The sequence below is a fragment of the Hydra viridissima genome, unplaced genomic scaffold (genome assembly GCF_058129835.1).
Source record: "Hydra viridissima isolate aposymbiotic clone 2 unplaced genomic scaffold, HvirCarnegie_v1 scaffold_14, whole genome shotgun sequence".
Classification (NCBI taxonomy): Eukaryota; Metazoa; Cnidaria; class Hydrozoa; order Anthoathecata; family Hydridae; genus Hydra; species Hydra viridissima.
In genome coordinates, this window is record NW_028324313.1 from 4930564 (window position 1) to 4953097 (window position 22534).

Below are 22534 nucleotides of genomic sequence, written 5' to 3' on the forward strand. Positions count from 1 at the left end.
AGATATTTTATGAAAGATTAATCATTTTACTTTTCGTAAAACGTTTTACTATGGCATAATAGATTTAAAAAATCGGTCTAAATTTAATCTGAAAAAGTCTTCTTTATATATAAAAAACTTCGCAAATTTTGTCTAAGGAATTTGTCACGTGACTGAAGTGCCTATTAAAAAGAAAAAAAGTTTAAATTCAGAAAAAAGCTTTGGTGGATAATTTTATAACCAATGTCTTCTTTGTTTTGTAATCATATTAAATTTATGTATTTGTTTCTCGATTTAAATATATAAAACTAAAATTAAAATATACGATTTTTTTCATACACGGTAGGGGGAGAATCGATTACGGTTGGTGGTGCTTTATCACGGTAGGTGAAGAAACGTACTAGCTCTTACAAAAAATTAAAAATAACATTAAAAAAAATAACTTTACTCCAATTCGAATTATATAATTTAGTTAAAAATTGAGTATAAAATATTAATTCGAATACCCTAAATAAAAATCTGTTATGGTTTAGGAGTTAAGAAGTTTTGAAGTTAAAAGTTTTCTTAAAGTCGCCGTAGGGGGTGCCATGACCCTATTGCAAGTAACTGTAAGTTTTAAATATAATAGATATTTAATGCTTCAAGAGAAGTTTACTCTCCGGACTTTATTCATAGCAAAATTCGTAATGACCTCGTCGTAGCACAGACTTTTTGCAAGATCGTGTTCAATAGATATAACTAGGAGATTAGTTAGCCGGTCTTGACTAGTTGTAGATCTTAATGTTGTTTTTACTAGACCAAGCTTACTGAAAGACCGCTCTCCTTCGGTGATGGAAACAGGAATCGTGTTAAAAATACGTAACAAAATGCATATTGATTCGAAGAGAGACTCTAGACTTTTCTGATAGATTCCATTTAATAGCTTCATTGAAGTAAGATTTTCTTTTGGATCGAAAAGATTGGCGCGCTTCAGAGTATCCAGATGACGGACCTCTAAATAAAGTTTATCTTCATCTACATCGCTTACATAGATTTGCGCTAAAGGTTTACATTTCTCCTCCACGTTAGGTGGCTCAAATTCTTTTTCTTCACTCGACCTACTATTTGATTCTGAGAGCCATAGGAAAGAGAAAATGTTCGTTGTCTTTTCTGCAGCTTGAAACCTGTCTCTCTTTTGTTGAATTAAAGTATCGAGAGCGGTGTTGAACACGTTCACCTCAAACTGCTTTTCATCGTTTTTGTAGAAATGAACTTCGTTCCTTGCTTCTTCGTAAAACGATTTCCTATTACTTGTCCTTTTTGGAACTAATTTTGACTGAAATCCATAGCTTGCTAGACCGGAGGCAACCAAATGTGCTTCATTAACTAATTCGGGCCAAGAAGATCTTAATCTAGTAAGATCCTCGATTAGAGTCCTTATAATTTTCATCTCATCATCTAGAGTAATATGTTCTGATTGAAATGACACGCTGACATAGTTTATTGCTTGAAGTGCTTTGAACCAGAAGGTTGTCATGATAATAAACTCAAACGACTGAATCCATTTCTCCAAAGATTTTACGTCATTTAAAATATCTCCAGTTAAATCAAGATCCCGAAGATTCTGCAAAGAAAGAAGAATTTCTCTGGGTCGCTTAACCAACGGCTTTACAGCCTCAATGCGTGCACTCTATCGGGTTTGCGAGGTTTGATGAAGAGACAAACCAGTCGTCTCGGTCAAGATTTTCCATCGTATAGGGCTTCCACTAAAAAGATTGTAGAGTAACTGAATCTGGCCAAAATAGTTCTTCATTTCTACAGAAGATTCAAGGGAGTGAACACCAGCTAGGTTAAGGTTATAAGCGCTGCATGGCATGTAGAAAGCTTGAGAATTTTTTTGAAGAATGATCACTTGTACTCCTTTGTACACACCAGACATGTTGGCACCATTGTCGTATCCTTGACCTCGGCAGTTCTTCAGATCAATGTTGTTTTGCTCCAAGACGTCCATAATTAGCTTGGCAATATCTACACCTTTTTTTTTTTTTCGAGATTTTCGACCCTAAGAAAACGCTCCTTAACTACCCATCTTTTATCAATACCATAGTAGACAAAGCGGAGAACAAAGGCAATTTGCTCAGTATGAGAGACGTCAGGCGTTCCATCGACAAGAATGGAATAGTAAATTGCCATATGAGCCTCTTTAATAATGGCACCGCGGACAATTCTTCCACACTCTTTAATAAATTCATTTTGAGATCTTCAACCCAAATAATGAGCAACAATTTGTTTAGATTCTTGTTGGCTGCGAGAAACTTCTTCTAGGTGTAACTGAAGAGTCTTGTTGTGCTTTGCGAGTATCTTTAGAGTTGCAAGAAAGTTGCCGCTATCGTCATCACCAATCATTTTTGATGAGCCTAAAACAAGAATTGTAATTACACATATAAATCACGACTTTCTGTTTAATTAGAGTGCAGATAAATTAAAATGTAAATATAAATATAACAATTAACGTTCATAAATATACCTCTAAAGCTAAGGTTGCGTGATGCTAAGAAGAGAATTACATCTATGATGCACCGCAGAATTTCACGCCACCTAGCTGCCTCATTTCTTACCAATTTTTCTAGACTTGAATCAACCCTACACTGATTTTCCATGCTTTCCAGCCCTGTTTTCCACTTAATGTAATAGTCTCGATGGTGAGGATTGTTTTGGTGGCTTTTTACTTTGTCAGCTAGCTTTCTCCAGTTTCCATTGATGCCACCATTCCAACGTAGAAGATGCGATTGATTACCAGCCCCGCAAGCTTGCTTGCTTCCGAAAAGTGAGCACGGAAAGCAAAGAAATATTTTAGAAGTTGCACTCCAAACAAGCCAATCTCTGTTTATTTTTTCCCGATTGCGAGTTATTTCGTGGAAAACTGATTCAGGAACCTTAATCTTGTTCGAGTCTCTCGGAAAAGATGAAGGATTTTTAGGAGGCCCCTGAAGAACAACTGCATCATGTTCTACTTTAGACATATTTTCACCCCACAAAGCAGGATCGTTTGTACTAATTGCCTCAACCATCGTATCTTTATACTATTATTTCAAATAAATATTTAAATAAGTATATTACTTACACAAGCTCAAAATGATTATTAAAAGAATCTTTGCAAAGCAAAATTTACCAATAAATTGTTTCCATTTTCAACTCTTGTAGCCGATATTGTGCTACTTGAAGGAGGCAGTGCTTCTTCTGAGCTCAAATAATTTTCAAAAGACTCATTTCCAAAGCCATCCTATAGAAAATGAAGTAAAAGATTTAAAAATATCTTGATTTATATACCAATAGTATAATGGGAGAGGTATATGAAAAAGAAGGTTATGTTTAAATTAATGAACTTACTATTTCAAAAGCTTGACGTGTCTGGGAGGAATTTGTAATAATCAATGTGGAAACAGCAGGCCTATCCCCATCTCCTTTTTTTGTAGCTCGTATACCACAATCTTCGAGTGTACGTTTATTTTTTTGCTCATTTGCTGTCCTATTTGCCGCATTTTTTCTGTTTTGACAGCCAGAATCTTTTTTCTTGAAACTGAACATGTTTTGTTTTTACAAAACAGAATAATTCAAGTATTAAAGGTATTTTTATGTTACTAAGCGAATCTAAATGAAGTCTTGGAATCTCAGTTATGCAATGTACTTTAACTTTTGTTGATATATATATGTATGTATGTATATAATAAATATACATGTGTTTTTTATAAACAAAGCAGCCATTATGAGTATTTTCCCGCAAATGTTTTAAGTAGTCTCAGACTTCCGCATATGAATTCGGATAATGCTGTATTGCTGAGGCAACAATTCTTAAACTCCTAATTTTAAAATATGTGTCAAGTGTATTGTTACAATAAACTTATATTATAAAATTAGGAGTTTTTCTTTGAAGCCCTGTGTATCTTTTTTATTAAAGTAAAAAAAATTATTGTCATGTGTGCGCCCCTTCTGATCTTGCGCCCGGGTAAAAAGTACCCAGTAACCCCTCCCACGCGGCGGCCCTGAATACTCTGTAAACATTTAAAACGACAGAAAAATTTAACGTCATCCATAATTCAAAAGGTCAGACGAAAAAAAAAACAAACTACCGAATCCGAGTCTTTCTTTGATTAGTCTTACTTTGATAGCCTTATTTGATTCATGATTGCTTAACTAGGAATTGCCTACTAAGGCAAACCAAAATTTTTGTGTAAAGATTGAAATCTGAATAGTATAGCAATCGCTTTGTCGTACCAAGGTTGCAAGGCTGAAACGCATGTGTTGGTATTTGGAGCTGTTTAATCTTAATAGGCTTATATAATATCTATACATGTCATGATCCGAGTTAATTTGTAATAATTTGTAATTTATTCAAAAGAATTGTATAGCTTGAAAAAAAACACGCAGAGTAAATTTTAAATCCAAATTTGATGTTTAATGTTGTTGCGCCAATATTGAATAACGGGTACAATTTTATTACAATGGAAAAATGTTTACTTAAAAAAGGTCTATAAAAGACCTGTAACGTTTATGAGATTTAAAATCCTTATGGCCTTGGAGCGAGATGTAAAACTCTGAAGGAATTGCTGCAGTTTTGTCACAATATTTCTCACATTTAAATATCGCCGGTTTGTAGCACATGTCCATCAAAGATCATGCTTAAACAGTTTACTTCTTTAAATGTATGATAAATCTTTTAAAAATAGTTTCAGATATTTTCTTACTATAATTTAACCCGACACCGCATACATTTTTTTCTTAATGGTTTAAAAAAAAAATTGAAATTGATAATAAAGACATTTCTTAGGAACAAAAAAACAATTGATGTGTTTTTAACCGCGGGTTTATTAGTATATTTTACGGTATAACTAAACATATGCATATTAATTTAAATAAACACTATGAAATTAAGTCAAATTCTGTTTGTTTATTTAAATATACAATATGCGGTGTCGGGTTAAGAACATATTCCCGATAAAAGTAGACGGTTTAGAAATTTCATGAAATCTTTTGACAAGTAATAATATTCTGTAGTGATCGTCAAGAGAATTCCGGGAACGGTAATTCCCGGGATTTTCGTTGGTCAATTCCCGTTCCCGTTCCCGTTTTTTTTTTCGAGAAATTTCCAGGAATTTTTTTTAAATACCAATATGTAGATTATCATTTTTTAAAGGTATATTTAAAGTTTATAGTTGTAATTGCAGGTATAATTAAAGTTTATAACTTTTTTTATACCTGGAAATACACTTTACGGGTGTTAAAAAAGTTTTAATCTTTAAATATACCTGCAATTCTATGTATCAAAATGAATCTTCATAAATTTTACTCTAAAGTCTACCTGTAGTTGGTGGTGCAATTATTGCAATATAAAAACGCGTAAAATTAATTAGTAATTAGTTATTCAATATTTTTTAAAGTGTAAAGTGCATTGTGCAAGTTTTTTTAAAAGAAAGTGAAAAAGTTATTTTCGACAAATTATCAAAGGTAAATATAGTACATATTATGTTATTTCTTTTTCTAAATCTTTTTCTTTTTTTTTATTTCTTTTCTTTTTTCTTCATTTCTTTTTTCTTCATATCTTATCTTTTAGTTTTAAATAGCATGTCTTTTGTGTGGAAGCACTTCAAAAGGGAAACGGGCAACAAAGATAAAGCACGCTGTGACGTAGACTTGGGCAATCAAAAGTGTAGTGCTGTTCTCAATTGTGTTGGAGGTTCAACGAAGGGTTTGATAGAACATCTAAAGCGTGTTCATCAGATACTTGATCCATTGAAATCTGGACCGACAACTAGCAACCAAGCTCAACCAAGCACAAGCAGCACTGACAATCCTCCAGTAAAGAGGCAAAAGCTGATGACAGATTTTACTAGAGCATCGTTTGAGGAAACCATTTCTAAAGAAGTTGCTTTAAATGGATTGAACTTCGAACAGATTGTCAACTCAGATATAATAGCAGAGCATGTAAAAGAGAAGTTTCCAACGAAAAACTTCCCAAAGAATAGATCTGGTGTTGCAAAGATTGTTCTAGGTTTTCATGAAGACATCAAGGCTAAAATAGAATCGTGGATTCAAACTCATCTAACTGAAGGACATTTCTTTTCAACAACCCTTGATGAATGGACTTCTACTGTAGGGCGATGGTGTTGATAAAGAAATCAATTTGGGTATGGTTCCAATTTATGAAAGTGCAACTGCTCTTAACATCAAAAAACTAGTAAGTTGATATAATAATCTTTTTCTTTTTTTAGGTTTCTAATCGTTTTATTTTTTATTTTTTTTATTAACAGTTCGAAGCAAGATTGATGGAATTTGGCTTGGATCCAGAGAAACACATTGTTGGCACTTCTGGTGATGGTGCGAGCGCTATGGTATCATTTGGTTCTATGATCGCATCAGAATACGTCCAGTGCAGCGATCATGGAATTCATCTGGGTATTACTAAAGTTCTTTATCTAAAGAAACAGTCAGCAGATGCTCCAGTGGATGACGACGACGATGACGTGTTATTCGTTGAGTGTGGAAATGAAGATGTACCTGATGCCGGCGAGGACACAGAATAAGACGATGAAGAGGAGGCCAATTCACTTCAAATGGTTTTCGCTTATCAATCAACGATCACCAAATTGAGAAAAATCGTGAGCCTCATCCATCGATCATCGGTCAAAAATGAAATTCTTCAAAAATTCGTTAAGACTCGTTGGGGCAGCCTTCATGATGCTTGCGAAAGGTTCTTGAAGTTACTTGGACCTGTGAAGGAAGCTCTGAACCACAGGGAGATTGACAAAACCTACTTATGGGAAGATATCGACTCAAAAAGATTGGAGGAGCTGGTAGAAGTTCTAAGTCCAGCGAAGTTGGCAATTCAATTCTTGTCAAAGAAATCAGAAAATCTCATCGATTGCAACACAACTATCAAGTCTTTCTTGGACAATTTAGAAATGCAAGATCATCAGCTCTCGCAGGACATCTTCTTGGCTATTAAAGAGAAAATCAACAAACGCAGACATGACGTTCTTCAATCACTCATCCTTTACTTGCACGACATCAACAGCATCAATGTGCCGAATCACTTTGCTACATCGACTGTTGCAGCTATGAGCAAACTTGCAGTGAAACTGATGGAAAGACTCTTCAGTACTGAAAATGATGATTGTGTGAAACAACGTGAACAGTAAGAAGAACCATCAGCATCAACATCACAGCGGTTTTAAAGAAGTTTAGCTGAGCAACTGACACTTGCCTTGAAAGCTTCAAGAGAGGTCACCAACGAGCAGGCGGGCAAAGTTATTGACTACAAAAAGGAGATGCAGATGTATGCGAAGACAAAAGTACGCTCACCAACTCTGGATAGACTTTTCGAGGGACTGAAGACAATACAAGCAACATCAGTAGCTGCAGAATGTCTTTTTCGGAAGCAAATATTCTTGTGAGCAAAGTTCGCAACCGTCTTTGTAGTGAGAACATCGATGCTATTTCTTTTCTTAAATGTTATTTCCGAAATAAATTTATAAAGTAGATTTAAACATAAATTTTGAGTTCTTCGAATTGTTTTTTGTATTTTTTGATTAAAAATTTTCAGGTTTTAGAAAGAAAAAAAATATTTTAAAGCTCATTCCCGGTAACGGTAATTCCCGGGAATGAGCTTTTTCATTCCCGATATTCCCGAAATTGACATTCCCGGGAATTTGAGGATCACTAATATTCTGTGATCTTCTGATTTGGCAAAAGTAACTATTGGTGCAAAAAAAAACTTAAGTTGTTTGTTAGCAGATATTTATCTTTTTCCGTTTCATAGATTAAGTTTGGGAGACAAAAATGAAACGCTACACAGTTCTGCTAAGATTTAAGATTGTTTTTCTATTCCTTGAAAATAATTATTCAATAATAAATACATAATGTGCATACAGAGGATACACATTTTGGCGAAAACGGTCAACTCTAATGAATGTACTCGCTTTAAGCCAATGTTCGCGATCTAGGTCGATTTTTTTCATAGCTGGCAGAAATTTTCAGTTTGCCAATTATCTGCATTCTCCAGTTTAACTTATCCTCGATCGGACGATTTTCGGACACATTAGCAGGGTTTTTTCTTTTGGCATATATTCGATAATTTCGCCTTTTAGGTAATCTTGCACTTTGTTTAAATAGTGTGCAGAGGTTAGATCAGGCCACGACACAATTTTGTATTTTTGTGAACCACGTTGATGAACTTCTTTAACTAAACCAGACATTTAGAAAAGTACACATCTTTGTTGACTGCTTGGTCCGATGGAGCAATGTGATGCTTTGAGACTTCCTTCTCAGAAATGGCTATCCGAACTAATAACTTTGGCTAATATTTGCTTTTTCTTCTTAGCTTGACTTCATTAGGCATTGCTTTGGTCACAGAAGTATAATATCTGCGTTGCAAGATCGGTGTTGCTTAAAAGAAAATATGACTTGTCGTCAATAATTACAATTTTTTCCGAAAAAACGCAATCAATTTTCGGCACTTAGGACGCTTAAGCTTGGTTTCCAATAGTTGTAGGAATGTCGTACAACAACTTTGTTTTATAATGGAAACATTTTCTAGTGTAATTTGCACAACTTAACGTCGGTTGTACAACTAATTTTATGCTTTACAACTGCGGTTGTGAGTTTTGAAAAAAATCTATTTCTGCAACGGTATTTTGTTTTTTGTGCAAAACGCGCAGCTTATTTTTTTAATAGAAACCACACAATAACTGTCGTACAACAATAAAGTTTACAAAATATCGCCATTGTGAGGAATTATTTTAACCTCCCCTGAGACACTAATGAGTCATTACTTTCTTTATGAACTTGACAATATTTCTTCCATCTGGCTTCAAATCATACAATTTACAAACTCCGCTCCCCTTTTACACAGTAGTACAACCGCCTTATTTTACACATTGAATACATTAAGACCATACATGCATTAATAACTACATACATTAATACCTACACACATTAGCACCTACATACATTAACACCTACACACACGCTAATTGCATCTTGAAGACGTTATTCACAACACCATAATTTACAAAGCATGGCGACGGCTCCATCTTGTGTGTTAGAAAAAATCTCTAAGGCAGATTTTATGAACGAAGTTCAAAAACTTCCAGCATCGTATGACAAGTTTGATAAGGAATTTAAAGACAAATGGAAAAAGAAAAATGTATGGGAAGAAATTGGTCGTCTGTCAAACTTCTCTGCTAATCAAGTGGAAGAAAAGTATAAAAGCATTCGAAGTAGTTATGGAAGGTGGCTGAAATCAAAATGAAATATCCCATCAGGATCTGGAAGGAATTAATAGTTGTTTAGTTTTAACTCTGAATAAACTCTTTAATTATATTTTGCCATTCTTTTATGCCATTTGGGGCTCTGAGAAATATTTTTTTGAGAACTTCCCATATAGCACAACAAGTTTCGGATTTGAAACCAAGCTTTTATTCAAAACTCACAACCGCAGTTGTACAACATAAAATTTGTTGTACAACCGACGTTAAGTTGTGCAACTTACACTAGAAAATGTTTCCATTATAAACAAAGTTATTGTGCAACTGTTGTACGACATTCCTACAACTATTGGAAACCAAGCTTTAAAGTTGAATGAAACTTTCTTTTATTAAATTGTCGAAATTTATAGCTGCATAAAATTTTATATGTAATTTGTGTCAAACTAGTTTAACATGACAATATACACCAAAGTCTAACGGTTGAAATATGTGGAACAAAAGAGCCCTTAAACATATTGTCAAAGCAAATACGTGCAACATCGTAAGTAACGCGTGACTTGTCCATCTAAGACTAAAATGCAAATATGTATAACTGAAAAAAATTATTAAACTACTAGGAACGACCATAACATGATTCAATTTAATTGATGGTATGAATAACTTATCGAGCCATTAAATAAATTATTCCTTTTATCTCCTATCCGACTTTTATGTTATAAATATTTTATTTGGTCCTCCTACACACCAGCCTTGATATTGATTTGTAAACTACGAATGGTACCGGCAGCGTTGACACAATTACTGACTGTGTACTTTTATGTTGTTACCAATCAATTTTTAAGGGCTTTTATCAACATTCCTGCAAATAATATGCTGTTTGTCTTGATCGTCATATAATTCAATTTTGTCAAAAATCCACCAATTAAATGAAGTGTTTGTGTTGGTACTTGCTTCAAGAAAATGTTTTTGAAAAGTTTTAAAATAAGTTGCTATTTTATCTTCAGTACAAGAAGAAGCCTCGAGAAACAAAATTTTGCCTGGCTACCATACTCATCTAGGTTTTAACGAATTATTAATTTAGCCGCGCTCATCTTAATGCATGTGTGAGCAGTTTGAATGTTTAGTCTTCGCAGATAAACATTTCCTCGTTTTTTTTCTCATAACCTTTTTCTGGAACTAGCAAGTTCAGTTTTAAAGAGAAAATCTTGATCGTCATAAAATTTTCTACAAACCTGCCTTTTTGGTTTAGTAAAATTTAATTTCAGTTTCGAGAGTTGGGGAGAAATCAATTTTTTTGAGAAAAAACTTTCTTTTTTTTTTTTTTTTTACTAAGGTGAGAATTTTAAAGTTTGCTAAGACTCAAATAAATCTTTACATCTTTAGATAAAGCAGAAAATTCTCTACATCACCTTTCTAACGATTTTTTACATTAGCATTAAGTTGTTGCAAAAAAATCAAAATTGATGAACAGTTCATTTTATTTTATTTTTTTACTCTATATTTTCCAATTCTGGAAAATAATTTCACCTTCTGTACATTTGTTTCAACATTTGAATGTATTGAGCACCGGCCTTCTAAATTCAATTAAGATCCTTAAAATTTATTTTTAAAAAGTGCTAAAGAAGTTTATGCATAAAATTGTCACACCCAAAACTAAAGTTTGGCGTGCAGCAAATTTATACGGTTTTGTGTAACTATGTTAAAAAGTTCTATTTTAATAAACTTCAGAAAATACAATTTATCTTTCAAATTTTTTTACAGAACTTTGCATTTTATTCTGTCATTATTAACAGAAAACCATATGCAGTTTCTTAAATTACTTAAAATATGGTTTTCTTTTCAAAATTTATATATAAGGGATTTCATTAGAACTGAGAAAGTTTCTAGGAAGGAACTAAAAAATTTCAAGACGGCCACTAATATTTTCATGCTTAGAATACTAATTTATTGACTAGCATCGTGATACTATGAATCATACGCCACTTTCTAAGCACTTTTTCAAAAAATAAGATCGGTAAAAATTTTACAAAATTTATATTAATTCTACCATTATAATAATAAAATTATTAAACTAAACTCATTTCAATTGAGCGATTCTTCTTCTATCTTTGATATTTCATCTAAATACGCGCCCATTACTTTAATCTGAAAAAACGAATTTCAACATATCACAAAAGTAAAATGGTGAAAACACGTTCCTAGCGAACCATTTTATGTAAAGTTTTTAATTAGTCAAAAAACAACAGAGAAAATTTTAAATGAAAAAATGGTGCATGTTTGTTTCAAATTCTAATATTAATTTCTCAAACTGGTTTTAACTGGAAAACTGGAAATTTTTTCCCCCAGCTTCTTGCTATTTTAAACTACTTTTCCAGCTTCAATATAAAAAAAAAAGTATAACATCTTAGTTTTACTTGAAATTTTAGCAGCTTTTCAGTATTTTTACAGTTTAAAATCGCTTGATATTATAGCAAGGGCTCTTGTTTGGCATAATTAAAATGCATCAGAAATAATTCATTTATAGACCTTTTGTTTTATTTTTGACAAAACCCTAATTGTTAATTAATTTTGTTCAATTTTCAAAACCATTTTTTTATAACATATCTTTAGAATGTCCTAAACATAAGAAATATTAAAAATCACAATTAAAAGACAAGATTATTTTTTCCAGCCAAATACCTAGTGACCTGGGTTTTGTAGAATCATGTTATACCAATATAAATACCATGTATCGAAAAAAATTCAAAATAAACAAATAAAAGACGCCAAATACCCCATTAATAAAGTTAGATCGATCAATCTTTTCATTTTGTGAATGAGCTCCATCATCACAAGATCCAATAGGCAATAAGATAACACTCTTCCCTGTAGCATTCTGCATAGATAGTGTGACAGGGATGCTTCCACCTTCACGAATCAAGTCAGGGGTAATATTGAACACTAAAAATATTTTATGAGTAGGTTGAAAATTATTTTAAATATTTTATAAAGTTCCCTAATAGCAAAAACAATAATCCTATATTAAACATTTTGTTTTAGAGAACAATTTAAATAAACGTAGCTAAAACCATTTTTTTTTTGGCAATAAATTAAAATATAATAGAATTATCTACTTAAAAATACAACTTTCTTAAAATAATGTCGCAAAGCAAACATTTTTCAATACAATATTGAATTGAAAACTTTGTGCCTTTGACACAATAATATATACAATGACACAATAACAATACCTCTTTTTACAGAGTTTATTCCAGCAATATAGTGGGGATGTTTGTAATCACTTAACCAAGGCATACCACCATGAACCATTGTCACTCTAAAAACCAAAAATGCAAAATAATTTTAACATAATCATAAATCAATTACAAAAAAGTGATCTTAACTACCGATTTCATACCAATATTACTTGGTGAGCAAAATTGAATTTTAATTGAACTTAAATTTTAAGATTAAAAATTATTTACTGAAGTTTATTAGGACTTTGGCTCTCCTCATGAATTTGTTCACAATATATTTTTACTAAACGAGCAACTTCATCAGGTGTTTGATCTGGAACCAAGCGAATAGAGAACTTTCCAATGACCTTTATTTTAAAAAAATAATTTCAATATTTTAAACATTAAAGCTATTTCATGAAAAAAAGCCTTTAAAATGTAAACTAACCTTCTTTGGAATAACAGTTTTACAACCTGCACCATCAAAAGATCCTTGGACACCTATATAAAAGATAAATAATAATGATAATAAAATAACTCTATGAACAAATAGATTTAAATGATCCAAATTAATTATTAAAGCAACAGAAAAAGAGCTTTGATCAGATAAAAATATTTACCATGGATAGAAAGAGATGGATAACGCCATCTATGTTGTAATGTCAAATGCTTAACCCTATCTCCATGATGAATCAACCTATCAGTTCCAATATCTTTTGCAAAATCAGATGGATCAAAATCAATCTCATCATATAGATTATTCTCCTCTTCTGTAATAGGCTTAACAAGTTCATTAATACCAGGAATAAGAATTTTTCCTCTGCTATCAACCAATTTACTAAGTAAGTGGCATAAATCAATCATTGCTTCATGCCTGAAAAACATTTATAATGGATGTAATATATTTCATCAAATTTCTTGGAAACATCTTTTAAAACAAAAAATTTGAAACTTACACAGTACCACCAAATACACCAGAATGAAGATCCTGTTTAGCACATGTTATTTCTGCAAAGAAGTAAGTGATGCCCCTTTAATAAATATATTAAGTAATTCACTAAATAGCATTATAACAAAAAAAAAATGTATCAGGGGAAAAAAAAAATCCAGAATCCAATTAAAAATAAACTAAACCTTAAACCATAGGTTATACAAGGAGTTTTCTTTCCAAGCCAGTAGTTGTCTGAGATGCAAACATAGTCAATATCCTGAAGCAAAAAGATAACAACTTGACTATAAACAAGACAACAACACTATTAACTCAAAACACCCAGGAAAGGAAACAAACCTTAAAAAAAGAATCTTTTCTTGACTCAATTAGTTCATCTAAGCCTTCACTTCCACTTTCTTCCATTCCTTCGAAGCAAAACTATAATAAAGTATCAACACATTTTTTACTTCTGCTTCAACACTTTATTCAGACAGTTTTGATCAGTCAATATAGACAAGACAAAAAAAAAAAAGTATTGTGAATACAGAGGAATATCTTCCTCTCCCTATACACAGACACCTCAACTAAAATTAGTTATGTTATCATAGTTTCTATAAGTTTATTTTTTGAACTAATTTGAAATACGCCTTCATTTTCATCAAAAACATTATCTTCATCTTTAAGTCAAGCAAACCATTTAACAATTAAAGAGTCAAAACACTAATAAATACTTTTTTAAATAGTAATTTATAAATAAAAAGGAATATGTATTTTAAAACTGGAAAATGGAGAAAATTATACTTGTGACTAAAACTGCAACTATTTTTGTGCTTCTTAAAATTTTTTTAAACTTATTAGTTTTAACTAAATTATCTTACATTTGAAATTGTAATTTGATTAAGCTTTTTTTACTTGGCAGATTTGAAAACATGATAAAAGTAAAACCATGCTGAATGGATCACACTTCATTATAAATTTAAAAAAATTAAAAAAAAAATTTTTTTTAATTTATTTGATTTTTTTTTTTTTTTTCAAACATAACTTTTCCATTTAGAAGATAAAGCTTAAATGGGTTGTTGCTCATGTAAAATAATAGCAGAAAGAATGTTGAAATTAGAATTTATATTTTTGAGCACAAAAAGTTCATCACTGAAGGTATTTTTTTACGGAGCCTGTGGCCACACACATTTTCATTTCCTAACATATCTCCACGAAACATTTTCTGCATTTCTTGCATTTGATCAACTTTAAACATGTTTGCTTATCATAATTATCATATTTATCTCCAACTTTAAATGATCATTTTTTTGGTAACTTTACTTACTTTTTCTGAACTTATAGTAGCCATATTTCTTCTTGATCCTTGAGCACTGCAATTGTTTTTCTGTCACACATGCTGTCAAGTTTTTTTAAATTTACTTTTTTTTTTAACATGCCTTTGGTTATGCTCTTCCAGTAAACTTTTTAGCTCAATTTCAATTTCTAATTTTGATGGATATGTTTCTTGATATTGGCTTTAATTGGCAATTAGTGTAGATGATGTCACTGGTGTAATTATTATTGCAGGCATTAAAAGTTTTGCAGTTTTAGTAGGTGGATTAAAAGCTTGTGTAATCTTTAACTTATAGTGATTTAGGTTGTATTTATTTGGTGATAATAAGCTATCTTATTGAAACTCCAACTATTGCATGCAAAAGAGTGAAAGCTTTGCCATACTCAAACAGTTTTTAAAACTAAGATGGAAAATTTTTATTATCCAAATTTTAAGATTTAGTTTAATACTCACATATTTTTTTCCTTTTTCACATGAAAATAGACACCTACATCTAAAATTTTCAAAATATGTAAATAGTGAGCTGGAAGGCATATCAAACATGTTATCATCCCAACAGATTTCCAGGTAACATTTTTCATTTCCAGGTAAGCATTTTTCTTATCACTGGTATAAATATTTCAAGTAACCATGTAATAATTGTATCATTTTCCATCCAATCAGAAGTAGAAATGATATATTTTGTATTGGTAGGCCACATTTTCATATTTAAAACTTTCATTATACTATTACTTCAATGAAAAACAAAATATATCACTAGAATTGAAACTTAATTCTCCACAAAGTAGCTCTTTATTCTTTTAAAAATTCTATTCTCAGAAATATATAGAAATGTCATTTTGTCTTATAGGAGAAAAAAAATTCTGATTCTAATGATATTTTTTATTTTATACTTGAAATTTTAGCTTGATTGTTAGTTACCCAAAATACGCCATGACCTGTTTAACACAGATTAACTCTATTTTTGGATATACTTTCAGCATATATTTGATGAAGCTTTTGCAGAAGATCTTTACAAAATAACACTATTCCAGCAAAAAATTTGTTAAGTATATCTCAAATCATTTAGGAGAAACTGTTTATCAAAAGTCTTACTATAAGTGAGAAACCATATAAAAATTATTATAATAAATATAAGGGATCAAACAAACCTTTAAGTTAACAGGTAATTTCATGCCTAAAGTTTGAAATGCTTCAATAACTTTTAACCATGCCAACACTGGACCCTTATCATCAGTTGAGCCTCTTCCATACAATTTACCATCTACTTCAGTCATTTCAAAAGGCTCAGTGTCCCAACCATCTGCTTTAGAAGCAGGCTGAACATCTAGATGCCCATATATGCAAACAGTTTTTTTTGAAAGATCAGAACCAAGATTCCCAAGAATGATTGGAGGCAAAGGAACCTTCTCACCTTCAAGTGTTGTCTGATTACCTAATGGATTGTCACAAATTTCAATAGTAGCTCCAAGTTTTTCCAGTTCCTGAAATTCAAAGTATTAGGACTTTTTGCCAAAACCTTATTCTCTTACGAAGTTGACTTTAATCAACTTTAATAATGAAAATAAAAAACTGATGTAAATAACTTAAATATATCATGTCTTGCTTTAAACTGTAGCACAAAATAATTAAACTTAAGGTATTTTGTTTTTAATTTCAGTAAAGATACTAATATATAATCATAATAATATGTATACATAATCATTAAAAAGATCAACTGGTATTAAAAAAAGTATATTTCCCTAACTTTAAAAATATCCTAAAACGTTTTATTTATACTCCAGTTTCCAAAGTATGAAAAAAAAGCAAACCCAATTAGTGAAATTAACTGAATTTTATTTCAAAATTTTACAAAAAGTCTATTTAAAATCATTTGCTTAAAAAACCTTGAACATTGCTAACAAATATGATGCATGATATCAGTTTCAGCAAAGGAACAGTAAGTAATCAACTAATATATTGCATAATATAAGACAATTAGATATGTTACTTTTATATAAAAAGTTTAAAACCTGCTGTTGTAGTACATTAGTCTTTTAGCTAATATTATTTAGGCATAAACTAAGCATGAAATGTTGTAGGATAACAATAATAAAAAAGACGCCATATTTTTTTATCTCCTAAAAAATGTAGGTCTGATAAAGTTGTATATATAGTCTGAACATTTAGTTGAACTCTGAAATTACCAATATGTAGTTTGTTCTAGTTGCAGAAAAACTAACCATATCTTCTTAACCCAATAACTCAAATCTCTGTTGAAAATGCTACTAAACTTTAGCACCCAGATATGCTCCAACTGTTACCCTTAAACTGTTGTAACAAACTTCTTGTCATAAATTTGTAATCTCCCATGAGGGTCATGTAGAAAGTGAGAAGTGGTATTATTTTTTAAATATACTCAAGTTTGATCCCATTAAATTTTATTTTTAGGATACTTTTTCAGATCAAAATGCTTTTATGTGGTGATTAACTTTATGTTCACTGTAATTTTAAAATTATCTAAAGAATATCAAAAAAAATTACAATGAAACCTGGGTAAAGCATGGAAACAAACAACTTCTTTTGTAAATATAAAATTTCTTAAGAGCTTCAACCTTTACAACTTTATAATTCTGGAAGTTTTGAAAGAAATGATTTTATATTTCTGAAAATTTGAAAGAAACAAATTTATATTTCAACATTAAGCCATGATAGCAACATAGAAAGCATAAAATCTAGCAAATCATATAAAATGGAATTTCATTTTTAACACACTAAGTTTTTTCATTTCTGAATTTGTCCCAAATATTCCAAATCTTTTAAAAGACAAGCTAGTGAAAGCTTTTGATCTCATATATGAACACATAACTTTTAATATTAAAACCTTTTGTTAAAAGATTTACAATATAGTTCCATTTACTGGAATAATTAGGTCTTGTCTTACTTAGAGCACTAGCTGCTTGGTAATAGCTAGTAAACATCATTATGTCTGATTTCATATCTTGGGATGATTTAGAGTTGCTAATGCTTCTGGTCTCCAGTAAAGTAGGGACTATTTTAAGAAAAACTTTACTAAATCTTTAACTTTAAACCCTACACTATTTTCTGAGGGAACTGAAAAATGATCTGCATTAGATAAGTTAGCATAATAAAAAAAGATTGGTTTACACTGAAAATTTTGGATTAATAACAAGATGCATTTGATCACAACTATTTTAATAAGCTACCTTTCCAACAAACCTAACCATATCAATGGTTTCCTTTCTTCTATGAGGCCATGCTGAAACACTTTCAATTTTCACCCATTTTCTTAATGCCTCAACATAAGAATCCTAAAAAAAGGATTTTATAAGAGGAAAAAAAAGCTGTAAAAGATAGCTAAAACTCAAATAATTATTTAAATAGCCTACTTAACACCTAATTGTAGTGATTAAGTTGTTTTAAGAGAAAACATGAAGGAACTAGGCAAATTGAAAACCTGTAAAGCAAAAAAATGGTTTGCTTTGAGTTTGACAAAAAAAAAATGAAGCATTTTAATATTTCACAATAATTTTTATTAGATTATGATAGAACTAAAAAATGCTGCTGTTGGCCATAAAATCTAATTTATTGTTTCCCCCCTAAATGTTTCTGCAATTTACCATAGAGCCTAAATAAAACAAAAAAAAACTTGAAATTATTACCGTTATTAAAAATAACTATTTTAAAACTATGATTCTTTACAAATTTATATACTTTTCTTTTTTTATTTTGCTAAATGTAACTCTAACAAATAGTGTCTTTACAACAACATTAAAACAGCAATACTGATAGTAAAAAATTTATAAAAATCCATACTATATATTAACTTTGTATCCTAAAAAAGGACATTGTGGTGGTTTACAACTATAACAAAAAAAGCCTAACTTTGTTCCACTATGTATGTAGTGTAACAGTAGAAAAAATCAAATCACTTATGGCATGTTTACTGTGATTATGAATATATTTACTATGATATGGCATGATCACTATGATTCATTAATTTTTATTATATAACTGATTTTATTATATAAAGTATTTTAGAGAGAGGAAAATTTAGACTGCAAAAAGCATGGTCTCTGGAAATTTTGTTGATAATAGAAAAAGTCAAAACTTTAACTCTTATGTATGATAAGATCAAAGGCATGATAAGACCACAGAAGAATATACTTATCGCACTTCTATTCTGATAACTCAGAACAGAGGTTATTTGCAGTTAACATAACATTGGAGGTCAGGGCAGGAAGAGAGCTTGGCTCCACTGATGTAAGGCCTTCTTAAAGTCCACAAACAACAAACCTTGATGGTTCTAACCTCAAAATATTAAGGAAGTTACTGAACAAATTCTCATTAGAAACTTGTAATTAATGCAACTCAATGCACTAATCACAAGTTTGCAGTGAAAACTGTATTAAAGTGTTTAATGGTAATAGCCTTGAAGTGGTTTTTTTTCTGGACCATTCCAAAGTGTCTCATATAACAAAAAGTAACTTTCTAATTCATTTTGAGATAATTGCTAAAAAAAAAAAAAAAAAAAAAAAAAAAAAGAGGAAATAATAACTTAACAATTGGCCTACATCAGCATTTTCAGTTTTGATCTTTTAATAATAAGACAACCTGAGTTCTATGATCAATCTTTTGAATAAAATCAAAATAAAATGAAACATTTAAAGATTGTTAAATCTGGATATTTTTAAATTTCAATGCATGGAAGAAACAAAGCTGTAAAACAAAGAAACATGCACAGCATCTACAACTGCTTCTCCCTAATTCTATTTTTGATACACAAACAAAGGTTTTTAGAAAAGCATCTTTTAAAGTGTTCATTATTGAAATCTCTAAACTTTTTTTTAAAAATTACAAAAAAAAAAACCTGAAAAATATAATAGATTTTAAGCCTTCTATATTTTTTTTTTAAAAAAACTCTTTAATGAAACATTAGGGCTCCTAAAATTTACCCATCTACCATAAGAAACATAACTTAATAAAGTTGCACCTTTATTAAATTTTAGAAAGATGGTAGATAATGGATGAGATTTGTTTCTACTTCAAAGTAAATTGCATAAAATTGTAGTAATTGTAATTAATAAATATAAGCAAAACATAAATATAATGGCTGGCAAAAGTCCAGATAGCCATCAAAAATATATGACCTTAAACTAACTAAATACCAATATATCAATACTGTTTTAATGTTTAGGGTCACCTCCTTTAGCAAAAGTTAAATGTTTACACACCTGGTGTTGATCAACAAAACTAAAGAAAAACAAATAACAGCAAATAGCATTGAAATTATTATTTGCAAAAAACAATCAGTATGCTCTTTTACTAACATATCATTTTAAAACTAAATACATTAAAAAAAAAACCAGAAAGTTGTGGAAAAAGAAAGTCAATCATAAAAAACTAAATTTACTTTGTGTCAACATATTTAAGGAAATACCACAAAATTGCAGGACAATAAAGTCCCATGAATTTAAACCTGAAAACAATTGAGGTTCATAAAGCCTAATTTAAAGAATATATCAAAAAATGATCTTACTCATAAAAGTTCTGAAGTACATCAACCATTGCTAAAAGAAGAAATAAACCTTAGGAGAAAGGATATATAAGGATATACATAAATATGTAAAGGAAAAATGAAAAAAGAAAAAGATTTCACTTCCCATGAAAGAGCTAAATTGATTTACTATAATATTTGAATTGCATTATTTTTATTTAATGTAACAAATTCTTTTTTTACTTTATGTTAAATGATAGCAAAAACGGTTAAGTCATAAGCTGCTTTACTGTTTTTGCTATCTGATTGTAAAGCTAATTTTATTTGGTAAAATTGTAATGACCTATTTGAAATCTAAAAATTTGAAAGAATATTTTGGAGGTAATATCTTTAAAAAAATTATATCTTGAGTAAAGTATTTTCATGAAAAGAATCCCATGAAATTAAATACCGTCAGCATTTCAAAATAAAACATGCATAACAGAAAAATTTCCTTTATGAAAACAGTTTCAGCAATTTTCTTTTTAAAACATTAAGTATCGTCAAGATTTTATGATATTTTGACAGGTTAAATTATATTTACTAGCATATTTTTGTCTTATCTCAGAAAACCCAAATAATTAGTAGTATCTTTCAGTAAACCATAATCTTACATAAATTTTTTAACCCTTGGTTTTAGGTTTACCAGTTTAGGTAGAAAAATATTTGCAAATATGATCCCAGACTACCAAAAGAATGTCCTGCCTTTGATTCTTATTGTGGGAACTGTGAACTAAGTTATCAATCAACTAATATTTCTTTCTACACAGTTATTGATCAAACTAAGCATAAAATCCTTGAATGAATTTAGAGTTAAGAAATCACTTGAGGGATACCATTCTCAAACATTTGAAATTTCTTGTAAGTATAGAGAAAAGCTAACTCAATAGCTATAACCAGCGCTACCCTGAAGATCTTAATTTTCTTTTAGGAAGTCAGTTTTGCAATGATTCACAATCAATGTCATATTCATTGAAGAGTGTTTGAATTGTAGAATTCTGAAAAAATCATTTCATTTGACTTTTAAATTTCAAATAACAAGCTACATTGATATCTAATACTACTAAAAAATACCAGTTATATTTACATTCATAATACTTTTATTGATGTTAAAATAGTAGCATGATTTAGCTACAATATTTTTTCCTTTTTTTTTAAGAGTAGATATAAGAAAGATATCTTTATGAAAATAAAACTAACAAAATTATATAGCATATTATTATGAACAATTAATTACATTGATCTTCATCTTCTGGGCATTACACATAAGCTAACATATCACACTAGTGCGGGTGTGTATAACTTTTAATTCATACAGCAGGTAGTTGAGGGAGAATTTGATACATGTTGCAAATTAATTTACTTTTCTCCAAAACAGAGTCATTTCACCTCAAATCAAAAGACTTAAACAAAAATTTTATATCCAAAATAGTTCTAACCTATAAGGAGGCAAAAATGCTTTTCAGATTTCTGGAAGTCAAAAAAAAAGAGTAGCTTTCGAGATTTTACTTGCGCAACAATTAAAGCTGGCTTTACAAAAGCATATTTTACAGACTCTTTAGAGAACGGTCCGCAGCAACAAGGGGTTGCGGGCCGAATTGGATTCTAAACGGCCTAACATAAGGCTCACCAGTCTCTTTATGTTTTGTTATTTATGAAGCCTATACAACATAGTCACTGGAATGTATAATCTGGATACAAACAAAAGCGCTTTGTTTATGTTATTGTTCAAGAAATTACTAGTTCTCATTCTTCCGAAGGTGCACAGTAACGCAAATAAACAAAAAACTGCTTAAATCTTGGTTTCCAATAGTTGTAGGAATGTCGTACAACAACTTTGTTTTATAATGGAAACATTTTCTAGTGTAATTTGCACAACTTAACGTCGGTTGTACAACTAATTTTATGCTTTACAACTGCGGTTGTGAGTTTTGAAAAAAATCTATTTCTGCAACGGTATTTTGTTTTTTGTGCAAAACGCGCAGCTTATTTTTTTAATAGAAACCACACAATAACTGTCGTACAACAATAAAGTTTACAAAATATCGCCATTGTGAGGAATTATTTTAACCTCCCCTGAGACACTAATGAGTCATTACTTTCTTTATGAACTTGACAATATTTCTTCCATCTGGCTTCAAATCATACAATTTACAAACTCCGCTCCCCTTTTACACAGTAGTACAACCGCCTTATTTTACACATTGAATACATTAAGACCATACATGCATTAATAACTACATACATTAATACCTACACACATTAGCACCTACATACATTAACACCTACACACACGCT

The 22534-nt window shown here is 30.5% G+C and overlaps 1 protein-coding gene and 2 pseudogenes across 4 annotated transcripts; 1 reads left to right on the plus strand and 2 right to left on the minus strand.

Moving 5' to 3' along the window:
- Positions 1-389: 389 nt before the first annotated feature.
- On the minus strand, positions 390-3951 carry LOC149878972 (zinc finger MYM-type protein 1-like; annotated as a pseudogene). Its single transcript, XR_016447098.1, has 4 exons — positions 3349-3951; positions 3131-3241; positions 2486-3041; positions 390-2375 (listed from the first exon to the last, which is right to left on the minus strand). The product of XR_016447098.1 is annotated as a zinc finger MYM-type protein 1-like (transcript).
- Positions 3952-5201: 1250 nt separating this feature from the next.
- On the plus strand, positions 5202-6436 carry LOC149878973 (uncharacterized; annotated as a pseudogene).
- A 4764-nt stretch (positions 6437-11200) lies between these two features.
- On the minus strand, positions 11201-21831 carry LOC145182219 (cytosolic non-specific dipeptidase-like). Of its 3 annotated transcripts, none has more exons than XM_090072333.1 (14): positions 21676-21831; positions 20240-20270; positions 19935-19953; positions 17907-18011; positions 15852-16184; positions 13725-13805; positions 13571-13644; positions 13393-13467; positions 13057-13310; positions 12885-12937; positions 12686-12804; positions 12452-12537; positions 11995-12161; positions 11201-11366 (listed from the first exon to the last, which is right to left on the minus strand). In XM_090072333.1, exons 2-14 carry the CDS (start codon positions 20266-20268, stop codon positions 11304-11306), a joined length of 1458 nt encoding a protein of 485 aa, XP_089928459.1. In that variant the 5' UTR covers positions 20269-20270; positions 21676-21831; the 3' UTR covers positions 11201-11303. The 3 variants fall into 3 exon arrangements, with proteins under 3 accessions (XP_089928459.1, XP_089928460.1, XP_089928461.1); XM_090072334.1 differs by having other exon boundaries at positions 21474-21804; XM_090072335.1 differs by lacking the exons at positions 19935-19953; positions 20240-20270 and having other exon boundaries at positions 21676-21811.
- Positions 21832-22534: the final 703 nt, after the last annotated feature.

Bases quoted from the DNA above. Each gene is read 5' to 3' on its own strand.
- LOC145182219 (XM_090072333.1), bottom strand. From the start codon at position 20,268: ATGGTTGATGTACTTCAGAACTTTTATGA. The intron at 13,311-13,392 runs GTAAGTTTCAAA...AATGTTTTTCAG, and splicing joins GGTGTATTTGGTGGTACTGT to GCATGAAGCAATGATTGATT. The intron at 12,938-13,056 runs GTAAATATTTTT...TCTTTTATATAG, and splicing joins TCCATCTCTTTCTATCCATG to GTGTCCAAGGATCTTTTGAT.